We start from the raw sequence: 19,531 nt of genomic DNA, 5'->3' as shown, positions 1-19,531 counted from the left end.
ACTCATAGTATTCTTCTAGGGCGCTGCAAGGCGGATTTGGTATATTTACGGCACTGTGTTCATCTGTGTGCTGCAAGCAATGCAAACACTGAATGCCAATCATACAAGCACATCGTATCGCCAATGAGTTTCATACAATACACTGTCGACGATACACTCCTTTCCTTAAGGAGTGAGAATACCCTTCCTGACCCACATCACAGGTTTCTCACTAACCAAGCCAGGATCTTACTGCACACTGATGATGGGCAAACACCCCCGAAACAGCTGTCTGTGAATGGATTCTGGCTTGGTTTTTAAATCCCAATCCATGTTTCAAAGACCTGTATAAAGGGTCGGACATTTATTTGTAGGAATGCTGCCATCCAAAAGGTGGCGCTGCAGAGGTATTGTTCCATCTTCCTTATTTGCTGGAGAATTTAGGATCCCAAATGGTGAGGAAATCTGTCTTCTAGCCTACTGAAGTGGATATTAAAAGCCTTTGAGGACTTGTCGCCTTACTGCGCTGCCCTATGTACTGGCAGCATAGTAGGAGCACAAGCCCACACTTCTATTAACCTATAAAGTCATAAAAAGTAGAGTGCCGTTCGGCTAATGGTGCCATTACAGATTACAGCAAACTCCTTCCTTCTCTGTCATTAGTGAGTTACGCACTGCTTGTATACATGCAGATACTAAACATCCCATCAATTATTGCTCAAAGAGGAGGGAAGTGCTCTCTTCAGGAATACAGCAGGGTCAGAACTAGGGGTGCAGTCTATTTGGTGATAGCTCCTAAGAGCCAAGTGGCAAAATACTCTTTTAGGGATGTTTTGGCAAAATCCCTATACTATATAGGGCAGGACAGCATGGTGACAAATCCGCTTTAAAGGACACCATATTAATGGGGGGAAAAAAATAAAAAAATTTAAAAAAAAATTATAATATATATATATATATATATATATATATATATATATATATATATATATATATATATATATATATATATATATATATATATATATATATATATATATATATATATATACCGAACAACCCTGATAACTGGATTTTACTCATGCAAGTGGGAACACACTAAAGAGGTGCAAGCACTAAAATGTTGCCTGTAAGCCAAACCTGTACTGGGTGCTTCTAGTGCCAAGTATTTTACACCAAATGTACCAACTGTAACTGCTATTCCGTCAGCAGAACTGAAGCTTTACCACATTTCCAGCTCATTTTTTCTCCTTGCATCTCTTCGAATAGTTTTATTGAAGCAGAGGTCATGTCGTGCACGGCTAGAAATTGTTTTTTTTTTGGCATTTCACATTGCCCTTAACGTACCAGATGAGTCTCTGTCCGTTTCTGCACTTTGGGAAGCCTCCATTGACGACACGACACTGACTGCCTGTGGGGCGGCACTGACGGGAGACGGGGTGGGGGCAGCAGATTTCTTCTGAGCTATTACAACACTCCTGGGGAAAAACATGAATGCAGAAATGGTTAACATGTTAAAACTAGGTGGATTATATAGTAGAATAGTAATAATTTAGAAGAATATTTAGCACTATGGTATTACGGTGTATTTTCTCACTTTTGTGCATGCACACTAATTCGGACCTATGCTAGAATGCCAACATACACTTGCTTACATAGATAAAGACTTCTACAGATTAATATGGAGAAGCAAATGTGACATCCGCTCCAACACATTTTTCATTATTTTTTGCTTAAGCGCTAACTACATTGTATCAGTAGACATCGCAAATCAAATCTGTTCTCAAGGCCAGCAAAGCTGATTATAACGTTGTCCTCTGAGACACCTTGATACTTGATGACATGCAAGGCTTCCTTCCTTCTAACAAACTCCATTTCCTTAATACACAAGTCATTGTACCATGACAAGTGAATAAAGCAATAGCCAATTATTTAGCAGAAACCTTCGCGACCATTAGGAACTTAATCTCATAAATCAGAGAGCTCTTTCTATACAATGTCAAATCCAAGTTCCACCAGACTACAAAATTTTGAATTAAGCTACACTTTAGCGGTCCTCTGTCATATTTAAAAGCAATGTATCTCTTAAGTGTCCAATGTAAGAATGGCAAGAATTTCAAAGAGGGGCTTACATCACTTGTGACAGGACAAGGGTGAAAAGACCAGCCGCCATAAATATTCTCAGGCATAAGGTCAGTGTGTTATTAGTCCCAATTATGCTGAACTGTAAGAAGGCTTTGTGGTGCAGATAATTATTGCGTGTTGAATGAGCACACATCAACCAGACCCGGCATCTTGGCTTGAGAATATATGCTTGCACTCAAGCCCTAAACCTTAAATGCTGATACATTTCATATTTGACACTTTGCAGAATTTGCTTCTTCATACAAACTTAAAAACTTTCATGGCCAAGGAGTAAACTTTTTTTCCCCCCCCCCCAACTTCAACTTCTGTGGTATGACAAATCCGAAGTGTATTAACTAGAGGATCCATCACACCAACTAGAGGCTCTCAATCAGATTTCTGTTGCAGCTGTAACAGTGGATCAACTCATTCAATGGGGCTACTCCACAATTTTTTTCCACATTCATTCCTGTTGTGTTTTTTTTAATCCCTCCCCCAGGACATGGAGAAAAATCTGCACATTTGTTTTCTCCAAAAAAAAAAAAAAAAACAAGCTTACAAAAAGCCAATTCATATGCACTGGAAGCAGAATGTTAGCAAATCTAATGAGGATACTGAACACATGAACAGGAGATGTTCAGTTGTACACTACTGATGGTCTATCCTTAGTAGATGAGCAGGGGTCCTTCACCCGGGATCCCTAATGAACAGCTGTTCACCAGGGTAGCATGCTCGTGCACCAAGCAGATTTCTGCAAGATGCACACAGCGCCATTCCCACTGCAGTGATCAAGCTTGGTATTACAGGCAAATTTCATACTGAAATCAATGGGAATTCTGCATGCAAAACCATGCCTGGCGATCTATCCTGAAAAGTTTACAACTGGACAACTCTTAACACTTTCTACAGAAGTGATTTGAACATTGCTCACTAAATTCTATAAAACCATTAAAAAAAAAATTTTTTTTAAATGAATATCATACAGTAAAAATTCGAGAAAGATGAATCATTTCTGACCTCCACCTTCAATGTGACCCGTTAGCTGTACAACTCATTTGAAAAACAACGCTCATATCTTTTAGCGTGGAAAAATAAAAATAACAAAACTAAAATAATGTGGTTGCATAAATGTGAGCACCCTCTCATATTTGGGCATGTTGTTGTGTTTAGAATTAGCCAATCACATTTATACGCATGTTAAATAGTAGTCAGTACTCCGCTGCCATTATTTACGGAGATTCTGATATATCCCATATAAAGTTCAGCTCTTCTAGTAGGACTTTCTTGACATTTTCTTAGTTGGTCCATAAAGATCTTACAGCACATTAAAGGGATCTGATTGTTGAAAGGTATTCATCGGGAGACTGGTAACAAAAAAAAAAACTTTCAAGGCATTACATATACCATGAAACACAGTGAAGACTGTCAACAAGAAGTGGATTAAATTTGGCACAACAGTGATATAACTAAAAACTGGTCGACCCTCAAAAAATTGAGGGGGGGGGGGGGGGGGGGAATTGGTCCCGGCGGCTGCCAAGATGCTTATAGTAACATTAAAAGAGCTGCAGGGATTTCTGGCAAGTACTGGTTGTGTAGTGCATGTAAAAACTATCTCCCGTATTCTTCATATGTCTGGGCTCTCGGGGAGGATGGCAAGATGGAAGCCTTTTCTGACAAAAAACATCCAAGCCCGACTAGGTTTTGCTAAAACCTACAGTATATAGTCTACCAAAAGTATGTGGGTGAGCATGTTATGGTCTGATGGGACAAAATGTTTAACTTTTTGGCCATAATTCCAAAAGGTAGGTTTGGCACAAAGCCAACACTGTGCATCACCAAAAGATCATCATACCCACAGGAAAGATAGTGGGGGCAGAATTATGCTTTGGAGTGGTTTTTCTGCTGCTGAAACTGGGGCTTAAGTCAAGGTGGAGAGAATTATGAATAGTCCCATTTGGCACAAAAAACTTCAGGCCTCTGCTAAAAAGCTGAAGACGAAGAGCAATTTTACCCTTCAGCATGCCAGCGACCAAAACCATACCTCAAAGTCAACAAAAAAATGGATTATACCTACCTGATAATCAGGTTTCCAGGAGTCTCCAGGACAGCACCAATTGAGATTGCCTCCTCCTGATAGGACAGGAACACACTGGGAGGTTAAAAGCTCCCCCCCTTCCCCACTTTCCTCAGTGGATTCTAACGAATTGCCGGGGTAGGAGCTCAACTTAAAATTTTTTCCCTTACCGGGGTTTTTTTTGTTGATTATAAAATTATATTATATATTATATTCTATAGTTTCTTTTCTATCCATTTAGGGGGGGAAGGTACGGGTGCTGTCGTGGAGACTCCTGGAAACCTGATTATCAGGTAGGTATAATCCATTTTTTCCCCCCAGTCGTCTCCACGACAGCACCAATTGAGACGTACCAACTAAAGTTTATTAGGGTGGGATTGCTGCCGAGAGGACTTTGCGGCCGAAGGCCATGTCCTCGTCCTGCTGCACTTTTACCCTATAATGTTTAATGAACATGTGGGTTTTTTTCCAGACTGCGGCCTTGCATATCTACTCGACCGAAGCTGAGCTATGTTCGGCCCATGAGGATGCTACTGCCCTTGTAGAATGGGCTTTAAGAGCTAAGGGGATCTCCTTCCCAAGGGCCTTATAGGACTCTGATGGCCAGGCGGATCCACCTGGCTATGGAGTTTTTTGCCGCTTTGTTCCCTTTATTTGGGCCACTGAACTGGATGAACAGGTTGTCGTCCCGTCTCCAGTGGCTTGTCGCATCTATGTAGCCTAGGACTGCTCTCCTGACGTCCAGGCAGCTTAGGATTTTTTCTTCCTCGTTTTTAGGTTTGCTATAAAATGAGGGAATTATTACGTCCTGGGACTTATGAAAACGTGATACCACCTATGCATGAAGGCAGGGTCCGTTTTAAATACTAATTTGGAGTCCGAGATTTTTAGAAATGGGTGGCGAATGGACAAAGCCTGAAGCTCGCTAACCCTCCTCGCGGACATGATGGCTACTAGAAAAACGGTCTTGATCGTAAGCATTTTTAATCGGTAGTGCTTCGATCGGCTCGAATGGTTCCGCTGACATGGCCCTTAGAACCCAATTAAGGTTCCAGTCTGGAACAAGTTTTATGGGTCTAGGTCGTAATTTAGCTGCTGCTGTCAGGAACCTGTTGACCCATCTATTGTCCGCGAACTTTGTGTCGCATATGGCGCTAAGGGCTGCGACCTGGACCTTCAGGGTACTTGGAGAGAGGCCCATCTGTAGGCCCTCCTGCAAGAATTCTAAGATCAAAGGGATGCTCGGGATAGAATCCCCGGAATCCCTTCCCTGTCTCCATGAGGAGAACCTTCTCCAAACCTTCTGGTAGATAAGGTGGGTCGTCTTTTTTCTGCTGGACATTAACGTTTCTACCACTCTTTGTGAGAATCCCTTCCCCCTTAGTGAGGATTCCTCAAGAGCCATGCTGTTAAGTGGAGTCTGTCTAAGCCCGGGTGGCTCAGTGGCCCGTGATAGCAGATCTGTCCAGGTCGGAAAGGTGACTGGGTCCTGGACACTCAATGTTGTCAGAAGACCGAACCAACTTCTCTTGGGCCAGATGGGGGTCACCAGGATTAGCGTGCATACCTGGGTTCTGAAATGTTGTAAGACCCTGGGGATCAGCGGTATAGGAGGAAACGCGTACACTAGCCCCTTTCCCCAGTCCTGGCCTAGGGCGTCTATTGCTGTAGGACGATCTCCTGGCCGGAGGGAGAAGAAATTGCCTACTTTGGCGTTCTCCCTGGTTGCAAATAGGTCCAATTGTGGGGACCCCCACCGGTTGGTCAGGATTCTGAATGCCTCCAGGGAGAGAGACCATTCTCCTGGGTCTATCTGCCTCCTGCTGAGGAAGTCCGCTTTTTGGTTTAGCTTCCCTTTTAAGTGTGTTGCTGTGATCGAAAGGATCCGGCCCTCTGCCCAGTGGAAGATTTTCTGCGAAATGTTTTGCAGGGCAGGAGACCTTGTGCCCCCCTGGTGCCGAATATGGGCGACCGTGGTGGTATTGTCCGACAGTATTTTTATATGCTGGTTCCGTAGCGAGTTTCCTAACTGCTGTAGGACCCGCCATACGGCCTGTAGCTCTCTGTAATTGGAGGATTGTTCTTTTATCCTTTGGGACCACGGGCCCTGAAAGAACTGGTTCCCCACATGCGCTCCCCATCCCCAGGCGCTTGCGTCCGTTGTGATGTGCGTGGCTGGGTTTTGTAGCCAATGAACCCCTTCCTGCAGGTTCGCTGGGGATGTCCACCAACGCAGGGATGTTTTCACTGTGTTTGGGATATACATTTTTGTCCCTAGCGAGGACTGCTTTTTGTCCCATGTGGGTAGGACGGAGGCCTGTAGAGCTCTGGTGTGAGCCTGGGCCCATGCCACTCCAGGAATGCATGATGTTAGGCTTCCCAGGAGAGACATGGCTTCCCGAATTGTGTATGATCGTTTCTGTAGGAAGGATCTGACCAGCCTTTGGATTTTGGGGATTTTTTCCTCGGGCAGGCAGGAGCATTGTAATTCTGAGTTTAGCGTTATGCCCAAAAACGTCTTCTTCCTGTCGGGGTCTAAGCTGGATTTTTCCCAGTTTATGATCCATCCTAGAGACTGGAGGAGTTCTAGCACTATCTCTAGGAGCTTCGTTAGTAGTTCCCTGGACTCTGCTATTATTACAATATCGTCCAGGTAGGGTATTATTAGGATCGACTTTTTCCTCAGGTAGGCAGCTACCTCTGCCATAATTTTGGTAAAAATTCTGGGTGCTGAGGAGATCCCGAAAGGCAGGCATCTGAATTGGTGGTGCTCTATTCCTTTGCCCATATCCACTGCGAACCTTAGGTACCTTTGGGACCCCTCGTGGATCGGTACGTGGAAATAAGCGTCCTTCAGATCGATTGATGCCATGTAGGCCCCTTTGGGAATCAACTTTATCGTTGAAGAGATGGACTCCATTTTGAATTTTCTGTACTTGACACAGGTGTTCAAGGGCTTCAGATTCACTATCATCCGCTGTTTCCCGCAGGGATTTCTTACTAGGAAGAGCCTGGATGGAATAATGGCCCTGAGTTTCCTCGTTTTGCGGTACGGGGGATATTGCGTTTAGATGTTGCAGGTCCCGAACGCTCTGCCTTAGTAAGTGTAACTGTTGCCCTGAGCCTCCTGTGATAATGAATTTCCTTCTGGGGAGGGACACCAGTTCTATCCGGTATCCCTGCTGTAGGATCTTTGGGATCCATGGGCCTTTGCAAATTGCGGCCCATTGGTCCACAAAGTTCCCCAGCCTTGCCCCTACGGAACTGGCGTCAGGGTCTCTGCTTGGGCTCCCCCTGGTGGGGATTAAAGAGGATATTTCTCCCTCTGCCCCCCCCCGGGGTAACTCCAGCAGCCTGTCTTGCCCTTGCCTCGGTAGGCCTCGGGCTGTTGCCCTGGGGTTCGGAAGAAGGTCTTCCCTCTCTGCGGCTTTTCTTCCGGGAATCCCTTCTTTTTGTCGGCCGCCTTCTCCAGGATTTTGTCTAGGTCTGGTCCGAACAAAAACTGACCGTAGAACGGGAGGGCGCATAGTTTATTTTTTGAGGCTAAGTCGCCTGACCATGATTTCAGCCATAGCACTCTTCTGGCTGAGTTAGATCAGGCTGTAGCTTTTGCCGAGAGTTTAACCGTTTCGGCCGCGGCATCCGCTAGAAAATTTGTTGCCATACGCAGGATAGGTAGGAAATTTAGGATCTGTTCCCTCGGCGTTTTATTGGTTATGTGTAGCTCCAGCTGTTCGAGCCATACGCCCAGAGTGCGCGCCACGCAAGTGGCTGCAATCCCTGGCCTAAGTATGTTTGCCGCTGCCTCCCATGATTTTTTTTAGAAGGCCTTCGGCTTTGCGATCCATGGGATCTTTTAACTGTGCGACGTCCTCAAAGGGCAGGCTCATCCTCCTAGCTACTTTGGCCACTGGGACGTCTACCTTGGGTATCTCTTCCCAGCTTGCGCAAACTTCCTCCTCGAATGGGTACCTTCTTTTTACCCCTCTAGCGGAGAAGGAACCTGCGTCTGGTTTCTTCCACTCCTTTTGGATAACTTTAATGATATTTTTGTGGACAGGGAAGGTATGTTTACGCCTCTCCCCTAGTCCCCCGAATATCTCATCTTGCAGGGTGCGTGGTTCTCTGGGCTCTTCCACTTAATCAATTCCGTTAAGTCGTCTTGATGGAATACTGAAGCGTTCCAGGTGTCTTACCTGTATGACGTGGGATTTACCTGGGAGGCGTGCACCACGCCCCCGCTAATTACGGAGCTGCAATGCACAGTGTTGTAGACAAACCTGAAGACATGTGAGTGCCTATTTATATGTGTTCGTTATTTTTAAATGTACGGAGCTTGAAAAAGGTAGTTTATCTACCGAAACGCGTTGCTCACGAATATTAATAAAGAAGGACATTGTTTCCCTATATTGGAAGCCCTGTATTCCCTTGGAGCGCAGATAGTTTATTTTACTTGCCTTGCATACTTTTATCTAAGCCCCGGTTATCCGGTGGAGCTTATTTGAAACGGTCCTGCAGCTCTCCGAACAAGGTCGGATGGAACAAAAGGCTTAATTGCAAGTGAACGTGGATTATGGTGTCAGCGAGGTGCCTTGGGAAAGGTATCCTCGCCTGACACCATGTGAGTTAACACTCATTTTCTGTAAATTTTGTTATAGTTATATAACATTTCTAAAAAAAACATCAAGGCGCCTTTTCCATAACATATTTGTACATCTAGTTAAAAGGGGTCTTGTCATATGATCTCTTTATTTGCTTTCTGTATCTACATAGCTGCCATTTAAAGCGTACCTATACTTTCAGGTGACTTTTTATAATGAGTTGACATAGGTTTAGAGTACATCAAGTCAACACTATTTCTGGCCAACATGTATACAGCCTGCAGAGGGGAAACTAGTGAAAAATGGAGGATTCAAGATTCTCAATTTTCCCTGAGCAGACGGCTAGAGACTAGCTACTATATAATCTTCCATACACACATAGTAAAGCAAAAAATCTTCTCTATCTCTCCGAAACAAGCCTACATAAGTACCTGCATGATAGAGATTATAGAGCCATACTGAGCAGTGTAGCTGTGAACCTAGAATTGAGGCGAGATAATACGCTGACTAGAAGTAGCAGTCACGTCTGTATGAGTCCCTCTCCAACTGCTTCTTCCTCCCCTCTTTATAGACTTGTCTGGACAGAGTGAGGCAACAGCAGCAGGCAGTCAGATACCACCTTCCCAACCCACTTCCTGTAATCAGTCTTGGTATATCTACTGCTTAAGTCAGACTTTACATGACAACAGGCAGTGTACAACAAGTTGTAATAAAGGGAGACCTCTTGCTACCAGGACTTAAAAAATCATTTTTGCGAAATAAAGTGATTTGCACTCTCTCATTAGCTATTGTATAAGCACATGTTTGTTCAACGTGCGGTGCTTATTTAAAGCGTCCCCAAAAATAAAATATGTCAGAAAAAAGATCTGATAGATCTTGGTCCACAGATGTGCAGAACGGGGATGCCCCGACCTGCCAGGTCAGGCAGCACCGCCACATTCATGTGCATGACTTTCTATTCACTGCTATGAGGAGGGACCTGCATCTGGCAAACATTTATGGCATACGCAGGATATGCCATAAGTGTCTATGTAGGGCATACCCCTATAAACACTGACCTATGTATCTAACATTTTCACATCTTTTACCACTACTCAAAAATAAGAATGTGATATCTACAATATTATGAAACCCTGAAATTTTCTAACATAGTAACATAGTTTGTAAGGCTGAATGAAGACAATGTCCATCTAGTCCAGCCTTCTATCCTCCTGTGTTGTTGATCCAGAGGAAGGCAAAAAAAAACCAAGAGCAAAAGCCAATTAGCCCTTTTGGGGGAAAAATTCCTTCCCGACTCCCTAATGGCAATCAGACTAATCCCTGGATCAACCCCTAATAGTTCCTACCTGCCTGTATACCCAGATTAACAATTAACCTAAGATTTATATCCTGTAATATCCTTCAGCTCCAGAAAGATATCAAGTCCCCTTTTAAACTCCTCTATGGATTATGCCATCACCATATCCTCAGGCAGAGAGTTCCACAGCCTAACTGCTCTTACAGTAAAGAACCCCTTTCTGTGTTGGTGATGAAACATGCTTTCCTCTAGATGTAGCGGATGCCCTCTCGTTACTGTCACAGTGCTGGGTATAAACAGATCTTGGGAGAGATCCTTGTATTGTCCCCTCATGTATTTATACATAGTTATTTGATCACCCCTTAGACGTCTTTTTTCTAAAGTAAATAATCCCAATTTTGATAGCCTCTCTGGTATTCCAGTCCTTTCATTCCATGTATTAGTTTAGTTGCCCTTCTTTGAACCCCCTCAAGCACTGTAACATCTTTCCTGAGCACCGGTGACCAGAACTGCACGCACTGTAACATCTTTCCTGAGCACCGGTGACCAGAACTGCACGCACTGTAACAGTTCTGTAAAACTAAAGATTATGGCCAGCTTACAGAACATTGTATATATGAAAAGAAATCTTTGGTCGTGCTCAATAGCCAAACTTTTATCTTTATCTGCTTTGTGTTTCATATGGAGAACAGGCTCCATCTACACCAAATGCAGCACTACAACTAGAGTGATTACTAGCTTGTAGATACCAGCTCCGTCAATACAAGCAAAGGACAAATCTCTTGCACTAGATGAAAAGTAGAGGTTTTTCCTCTCATGATCAGAATTTAATGCCATCATGGAAACAGTTAAAATCTTATCTCATTAGAAACAAATATGCCCTTCTATCAATCGTGTTAGGATCAAAGACATGACAGATGACCATAATCAGTCCTACTGACACAAAGCCTGGCATCCATAGGAGCAAAATCACTCTGCAAGATGAAAACCATCTCAGAACCTGGAATTGTGCTTTATGTGTAGAGCAAATATTACATGCAAGTATGAGAATAATCAGCATGGTTGCCGGGGCTTTTTTTAATGGTATTTATATCTGCATCTGATATCACATTGCAGATACTAATAAGGACTTCAGTACAGCACCACTGGTTTCTATAGGAAAATAGAAACTAAATACAGTCATTGATGAAACGTATAACAACGCAGGATAGTGCAAACCACCATTTTCCCCATAGCCATGTATGGATGTGAAAGCTGGACTGCGAAAAAAGCTGATAGGAGGATTGATGCGTTTGAGCGGTGGTGCTGGTGAAAGCTCCTGCGTATGCCCTGGACGGCAAGAGTAACAAACGGAGAAGTTCTGAATCGTACAAGACCTGATATATCACTAGAGGGTAAGATGACCGGACTCAGACTCACGGATTTTGGCCATGTAATTCGGGCAGAATCACTAGAAAAATCTATAATGCTTGGACAGGTTAGTGGCAGAAAAAGACCTGGCCGCCAAAGGACATGATGGCTAATACTTGCATGGATATATCACACAACTGAAAGAAGCCATGCAAAACTGAAAAATATGGAGGGAGCTCGCCTTTAGGGTCGTCAACTATGAAAAACGGCTAACCGCAACAACAGGATTGCAAAAAAATATGCTTATCTGAGGAAGGCTTCAGGTTTTCTCCCCTTGGGTTAACAGTCTATACAACATCAACCCTACTTCCAGCAACAGTTTCATCATTTTATAGGCCTACAGATCACAATGTACACATACTGTAGGATGCCTCTTCATCTGGAGCCATTTCAAGGGCTTATCTGCAAGGCTTGGCTTCAAGAGTTTCGATGTGAATTATTTTAGCACCGTAGAAGTAAATAAGAGGCACTTAGGCATTTTAGTAATTCTCATTTTCTTCAGAGACAAGAATCCAGAGCAGACCTTGAACTTTATCTGTCTAAACTTTCTGGCAGCCACTAATCGCCAGGATGGATGTGAAGAGGATAGTAGGGACATCACTAGCATGGGAACTAATGTGCACACCTTGGATGCGGCAGCCCCTTCTGCTGGCAGTACTTCAGGGAAGCTAAACCTAGCTAGCTGTTACTGTATACTTTCCAGCTTTAGCTAGATAGATGATAATCCTTAAGATATGAGGAGAGTTTTGATTTCTGACAAAGCATTCCTGAGATAAATGCAGGATCAGAGGGATGCTTTGAAATTCCCAGGGACACCCCACTGCTAAAAGGATATATGAGAAGATCTTCCAGACGAGGGGTCTTTGGATTCAGAATGTAAAGTGGCCGAGGCTGCCGCTACGCCAAACGTTAAATAAGAACCAGAGCGCTTCAGCACCGCAGGTTCTACGGAAGGGCAGCCCGGGGTAAACTGCTGACAAGAAACAGTAGCTTTTCACATTCACTTTTTCTGATAATGGGTTATTTCTTCAAAAAAAAAGCAATCCACAGCTGGAGATGCTAGTAATTATGGAAAAGGAATTTACAACAACTGTTCTAAAACACAAACATGGCTGCCAACTAGCACCACCAGTTGGGATATCTGGAAATGTATGTTGTAAGAGAGTTAAAACTATGCAGGTGCTCAATAAAAATAAATATTCAGTCTACCCTCCTTCCTATTGATTATTCTTTATCCATTTCCATTGCCGTTTATTAGAATTTTCCTGTTAACTTACAAGTTGCCTCTCTCACAGATTTGGTTATTCGCAATAACAGGACTACACAAGTTCGCTTTCGGTTGTTAATGTATAGCCTGGATACAATTGTAGATAGGGAATTCATTGTCCCCTTTTTGCTCATGATGTAAATTTTAACCCTTTGCAATCCAATTTTGGATTCAGGGTTTCCTAGGGGGCTTTCTCTTTGTGCCATTATACAATGGCGCCATCTGCTGGCTAGAGCCAGTACTGCAGGATGTGACATGCTGAAGTGGCCCACCGAAAACAGAGCGGCCAGCAATATACAGTAAGAATAGTTAGTCACCTAAGGAAGGAACCGAAGCCCCATTTACAAGGGACAACTGTTGGGCAAACAATGTCCGACATTAGTCCCTGCATGTACTCGCTCCCGTGCAGTAAGCGAGTGTCATTGGCTCGCAGTGGGGCGGCTGGAGATTTGACTCCCAGTTTTCCCCCGCCCTTCTCCATTCACTATAAGCAGCGGCTGTTCAGTACTAACAGCTGCTATTTACACTGAACGCTCATCGTTCAGGATTTTATGCAGCTTAAACGATGAAAGAGGAGCTGAATGCTGATCGTTCAGTGTAAACAGCAGCCGTTCAGTACTGAACGACCGCTGTGTTAAGTGAATGGACAGGGGCAGGGGAGAACGAGGAGTGAAATCTCCTCCTGCCGCCCCACTGCAACCCAACAATACTTGTTCCTGTGCAACAGCACGGGATAGAGTACGTGCAGAGACAGGTGTCGGGCATAGTTTGGCAAACAGTTATCCCGTGTAAATGGGGCTTAAGAGACAGACTCATTATTTCTGCCAAATGTCTATAACTTTGTTGAAGGAGCTTACAAAAAGGTTTGCAGAAAGTACCATATGATGCAAGCATTTTAAAATTATCTTTATTTCAAGATAAAATAATGAAAAACGATGCAACAATAATGCACTTTTGTTAAAGGGGTTTGCTGGGACTCTGATAGATTGAATATCCTTAGGAGATATTATCAATATCAGATCAGTAGTGGGTCAACATTCAGCAGCCACACTGATCAGCTGATTGTGGTGCTGTCCACTTCACTTTTTTATCAATCACAGCTCTATACTTTTGCGAATGGCTGTGTCTGGTATTATAGCTCAGTTCCAAGGTCGAGAGGAGTTTCATCTCTCCTTAAGGAGAGCATTTAAGTGGTGAGTGAGGAGACTTATAAGGGGGTGCATGCGCCTCTGGGAAATATATGCAAATAAGGAAGATGGAACAATACCTCTGCCACCTATTCCAGTCACTTCAAATGAGACTGAGCTGTATTACCACATACTGCCACTACAAAATATATGGTGCTGCACCTAGTAAGCAGTAAGGGGAGCACTGCAGAACCTTCAGCTAGCTAACCTGTGCGGTGGATAGGTGTTTGCAGCATATTTCAATACTACTTTGTATTATAGATTATCAAACGTCTTTCACATGATGAAATTACCTGTCAAATGATCGGAATTGTACTGCATGCTCAGCAGCAGGATCCCCGAGAGCTCCGAGAAAAGCAGGTGGTATTAAAGCAGGATCTATCTGGGCTTCTTCAGCTGGTGTACTGACAAGGCTACGAAGAATATCTTTCACATTCACATTTTTTGTGGTCGGTTGCTCAGTTACACCGTCAGTTCCACTTTCCTGAGATTTTTTGACTTCTGATGACAGTGTGTGCAGCACTTCGCTTATGGCATCAGGCCCTGAACTCACTGGGTCTGACTTGGGGGTTTCTGTCTCTATATGACTGTTAGGTGGCAAGACAGTTTCCTCCCCAATCCCAGAGTCTCTTCTTTTTACCGACATGGTGCTATCTGAATCATTTGGGCCAGCTTGTTCTACAGTCGGTGCGACATCTATGAACAGATTTAAACAAAATGTAAATGAAGCAGCAGCATAAACACATAAATCACGGTTTATACATTTCATTAATTGTCATTTATTCTGCAATAATTGAACACGCATGTGTTAGGATTATAAACTTTATGAAATTCTCTTAAAAAGTTATTAAAGAGTCACACGTTTTTAAAGTTTCTGCATCAATTAAAATTGTTCAAGCATGACGTTTACATATTAACCTTCATTAAAAAAAGGTACAAAAATTCAGTTTAAATTTTTTAATTAGACTCCAGATACTCAATTCCCATGATCCCTGGGGTTCTCAGTGGTCGAACACCCAGCAATCCATCAGTTATGATTTTGGTGTGTAAAACCCCTTTAAGTTGTAAATGGATTGATCTTATGCAAAGAAAATGATATTCAACCATTAAAAAAAAAAAAAGAAAAATAGAAAAAAAAAGTCAGAACCACAACTTTGTAAAAGCATGTAAACCTTGTGGGAGATTTTTATTGCACTAGTTTTTGCCCGTCATAGTGCAAATTACCTTGTGAGCTCGATGTCCCAGCATCTTCACTGGAGTTATCCGCGTGTCTCGAAGGGCTGCTGACTTGAGGCTGCTTCCTTTCATTTTGAGGTTCCAAAATGTCTCGATATTTAGAAACCATGAGCACCGAGATGAAGTAAACCACAGCCAGTGCTAGAAACTGAGCCTGCTTGCTGTCCTCCTATTTAATGGAAACATAAAAGGGATACAGGACAGATTATTACTTTTTAGTTTTTTTGGTTTCTTTAAAGGGGTTTTCCAGGTCTTAAAAACAAGTGATCTATCCACAGGATAGATCATTAACAGATGATTAGCAGGGGGTCTTCTGCCCGGGACCCCAGCCGATCAGCTGTTCAGGGAGCAGGAAGCAGATAGCTCTGGACATTGTGCAGTGGCATGGAGGAGCTTTCTGCGTCCTGGACCGGCGACCACCTGACTGGTGGACCGGTCATCAATTTTACGTTTCCTATAACATGCTTAGTCATCCAGTACTTACATTTGCATGTGCTCCGCAATGAGCCCACACAGCAGCATTTCATTGGTAATTCTGTGCACCAGACTTACTAGTATAAAAATGTACTATGTTATAGGACAAAATGAGTTCTATCTTTATCAGGCCCCCATATCAGCTCTGCATGTGACATACTCCCTTCAGGCCCCCATATCAGCTCTGCATGTGACATACTCCCTTCAGGCCCCCATATCAGCTCTGCATGTGACATACTCCCTTCATTGGTTTCAATACATGTGGTCAGGAAGATCCTAACAGGGTCTCTATGAGTAGAACAGTATCAGCCCCTTTCAATTGCTTATTGCAGATCCCCCCCCCCTTCTCCCTACGTCTCTCTAAAAATATATCAGTAATACGGTTTATGAAATGCTTTAACTCAGTCCCTAACAAACAGTAACAAGCTGTTAGCTGCTTTCAGGGGCTCCAGTGCAGCTGCACGTCAACCAGATATGTTCCCCCCCATAAATCACTAGTAACTGCATCATCACCTTAAAATTTGAAAAACCCTCCCAAAAAAGGTCACTTTTTTATTGCAGATTTTGGATTCATGTAAATATATTTCATGCAGAACTCCTCAAGTGCATTTTTACCCCTTTAGTGACATAACTAACTTTAGACTTAAAAGCCAATAAACTATCCTTTTTGAGTTCCAATGGTTATTACTTTATTTTTTTCTTCACTGTAGCTGTATAATACCTTGTATTTCGCGGGACAAGTTCCATATTGCAGACCAAAGCATTTTTATTTTTTAGTTGACCGAGATGTATCAGGCCTGTTTTTGTGGGTCAAGTTGTAGTTTTTATTGGTACCATTTTGAAATATGATTTTTTTTTACATTTTTACTCCTGTTTAAGGGAAGCAAGTTCAGAAAAAGGCCACAGATTTGTTTGTTAAATAGAATTTGCAGTTCTAAATAATGTAGTAATTTAAAGTACGGGTTATTATGAATGTGACGAGATCAACTGTGTATATGGTTTCAATATTCAAAGCCTTATGTAAGATGAAAAAAAAAAAAAAAGGTTTTTTTTCTCCCTATAAAAAGGTTACAATGACAAGGTCAGCAATGACTGCAGCCTCAGTGAGGGTCAAATAGCGCAGAGAAGGGATTAGATGAGCATCACTTATTTCACTCCTTTTCTGGGGAAAACCCCATAAATGGCAATCAAGGAGAGAGAAAAAAATTCATGTCACTTCTCCACTGTGATGGGGAGACGGACAGCAGAGTTGCAAATCTTCTACACTGCAGGATAGTCTTCGCTCCCTCTCTGCTCTGCACACACTGACTAAAAACAACAGCTGTAAATCCAGTATTCCCGACTTAACTACAAACAGTTGTCGCTCTGGTTCTGTAAGAAGATGCCTTTGGTATCATTTTAAAGCCAAGAATCTTTGCTTTAAAATGACATGGAAAGCATGGTGATCGCCCTAATAGAACTGCAGCAACAGCAGTTAAAAGGAAACCGTACTCTTCATCCAAAAATGTAATTTCCTCCTCTTGCAGAGCAAACAGAGTTCGTCCAAAACTGCTAGGGGTCAACTTGATGTGTATACAACGTTAGTCAAGATGAACAGAGCGCATACAAGTTCTATACCGTACCCCCTACCAGATTCCCGTAAACTAGGCCAAGTCGTAAGCCCAAATAAATGCAGAACTGGCTTGCTCAGAAGGAAGTGTACGGCCATTTAGCAAGCTACAGTATAGGATGATATTGAATCCCCCCCCTCCTCTTTAGAGTATTCTGCTGCCAATTGTCAATTTGAAAACACACATCAGTACTGCATTTCCAAATGGCAAGCAACCCGTACTCGAAGCCATCACACCTCTGTGTGGAATAAACAAAGTTAAAACAACCAGTAATACATTCAGTTAATGTAATAATAAAACATTGATCTCCTGCTCACCACATCTCTGAAGACCACAGCTCTTAAGCGGTTTATATCCATGTCTTGCAGAAGTCTGTCAATGTCTCGGATAGGAGAAATAATTCCTGCTGTAACGTCCGATGGACCCTGAAGACAACAAGGCAAAATAACTTATTCTGAGTTGAAACACTGCCAGGTGAAGTTAAAAGCATGGTAAGCTGTTTAAAGGAATGCCAGAAAACAAACAATATTAGCAGCGTACCACAAGATCCTTCCTTCTCCTCGACTCCTATTTTGTATTACAAGCCAATTTAATTGGCGGGGGGGAAAAAAAACCCAAAAAACTGCTGCTCATAGTTCCTCGAAGGTATCCATATTTTCATCCTCCGCGCCACCCTACTTCAGTACTTGATGCATGTCAAAAGGGGCAGGATTTAAGCAGCCTTCTCTCTGGTTGGCAGGCAGATTGGTGCCACGGAATTTAAAGCGACCTCCAGTTTTGGGACAAAATTCTGTTCAGGTACAGGAGAGCAAGGGGGGGGGGGGGGTATATTACCTGCAGTTCTTTTTCACCATCCCTCCATCCAACAGTATTCAGGTTTTGTTTTAGGCCATCAAATATGGCTGACACAATATTCAGAGTATCTGATGCCCACAATGCATTTTTAGTATTAGACTACCAATGTACTAAATCTGCTCTCAGATTAACCAGAGCTGCAAATGTGATCAGCACTGGCCAGTCAGAGAGAAAAGTGCTGGGTGTGCATTAGGTAGATAGAAAAAAACTGTTGCAAACACTTTGGATAGCCAAAAACAGGACCGGACCCCACACAGAGTAGAGGAGCAGCAGAGAACAACTACAGGTAATATATCTTGCTCCCCTTCCTGTCCTAGGACACAATTTGGTCCAAAAACCAGAGGGTCACTTTAATGAATACAGGGTCTGTACTGATGAACAAGCTAGACCAACTTTATTCCGACTGAGAACTGAGCATAGAGAACACCGAAAGGTGAAACAGATTGCTAGTTAGGAAATGGTTAATTTCATTCACAAAATGATGCGGAGGGGTTCAATAAGTCCTCCCAACTTCCTGATTAATGCTTCATTTACAATTATGTTGAAGGCTTAGATACCATGAAGGAACAATACAGACCCCATTATAAGTCACCGAGGTCCACTGGATGCTGGTGGCATCTGCTGTACAATGAATCTAGAACCTAGTTGTGTGAGAGGGAGACGACCTAGAAGAAGTTGCAGAACTAAATTAAATCAAAGCCGTCAGATCCCAGTTTCCTCTGAAGTCTTCTTACTGGAGACCCCACAGTTCACTTCAGATTGTTAGAATGATCTGTTGACTTAAAGAGGTTGCCTGAAGATATAAATATTATAGCCATGTGTGTCTGATCAGTGGGCTTCTGACTACTGGGACCCCCACAGACCACAAGACGGTGAGTCCCGTGTTCCTATGTAAGAATGGGCCAGTAACCAAGCTCACATGCTGCCATTCCATTCATCTCTATGGGACTGCTGAAGTTAGCCTCTCTTCAACAGACTCTGAGTTGATTGGAATGGCAGTGTGCATGCTCAGCTTCTGCTTCATCCCCACCCCTCTACGCCCCCCCCCCCCCCCCGTTCTTGTGATCAGCAGTGAGATCCCCACAAAATCAGACTAATCCCTATCTTGTGGGTAGGGGATAAGTTTATATCTTGGGGCAACGTCTTTAAATCCAATGCCAGGGTTGTGATTGCATGCAGTTTTGCACTCCTTATTGACTTTATATCCATTTTCCATGTCTAAGATTTATGGCATTTTGTTTCTTGCTAAAAAACTAAAATAATATTGCTACAAACACCCCTGCCCAGAAAGGGAATTGCTGAAGAAAGCAATGATTTTTCTTCTTCCATAGTCTCATAAGACGCAACTGGGCAACTTTTCTCCATGATGGGAAAGTTTATAGATCAAATATTATAGATTTACTCAAACATGCTCATG

General features: G+C 43.0%; 1 protein-coding gene across 2 annotated transcripts in view; it reads right to left on the bottom strand.

The window, feature by feature from the left end:
- LRBA (LPS responsive beige-like anchor protein) overlaps positions 1-19,531 on the bottom strand; it is a 503,130-nt gene that overhangs the window by 395,422 nt on the left and 88,177 nt on the right. For both annotated transcript variants that reach the window (XM_066573657.1, XM_066573658.1), the window contains 4 exons: positions 17,577-17,684; positions 15,164-15,344; positions 14,233-14,635; positions 1,327-1,457 (listed from right to left, as the gene is read on the bottom strand). In XM_066573657.1, coding sequence (XP_066429754.1) covers positions 1,327-1,457; positions 14,233-14,635; positions 15,164-15,344; positions 17,577-17,684 — 823 coding nt within the window. The remainder of the gene's footprint in view (positions 1-1,326; positions 1,458-14,232; positions 14,636-15,163; positions 15,345-17,576; positions 17,685-19,531) is intronic.

This window comes from Eleutherodactylus coqui, chromosome 7 (assembly GCF_035609145.1).
Source record: "Eleutherodactylus coqui strain aEleCoq1 chromosome 7, aEleCoq1.hap1, whole genome shotgun sequence".
In the NCBI taxonomy this organism is placed as follows: domain Eukaryota; kingdom Metazoa; phylum Chordata; class Amphibia; order Anura; family Eleutherodactylidae; genus Eleutherodactylus; species Eleutherodactylus coqui.
This window is presented reverse-complemented; position numbering and strand designations above follow the sequence as displayed.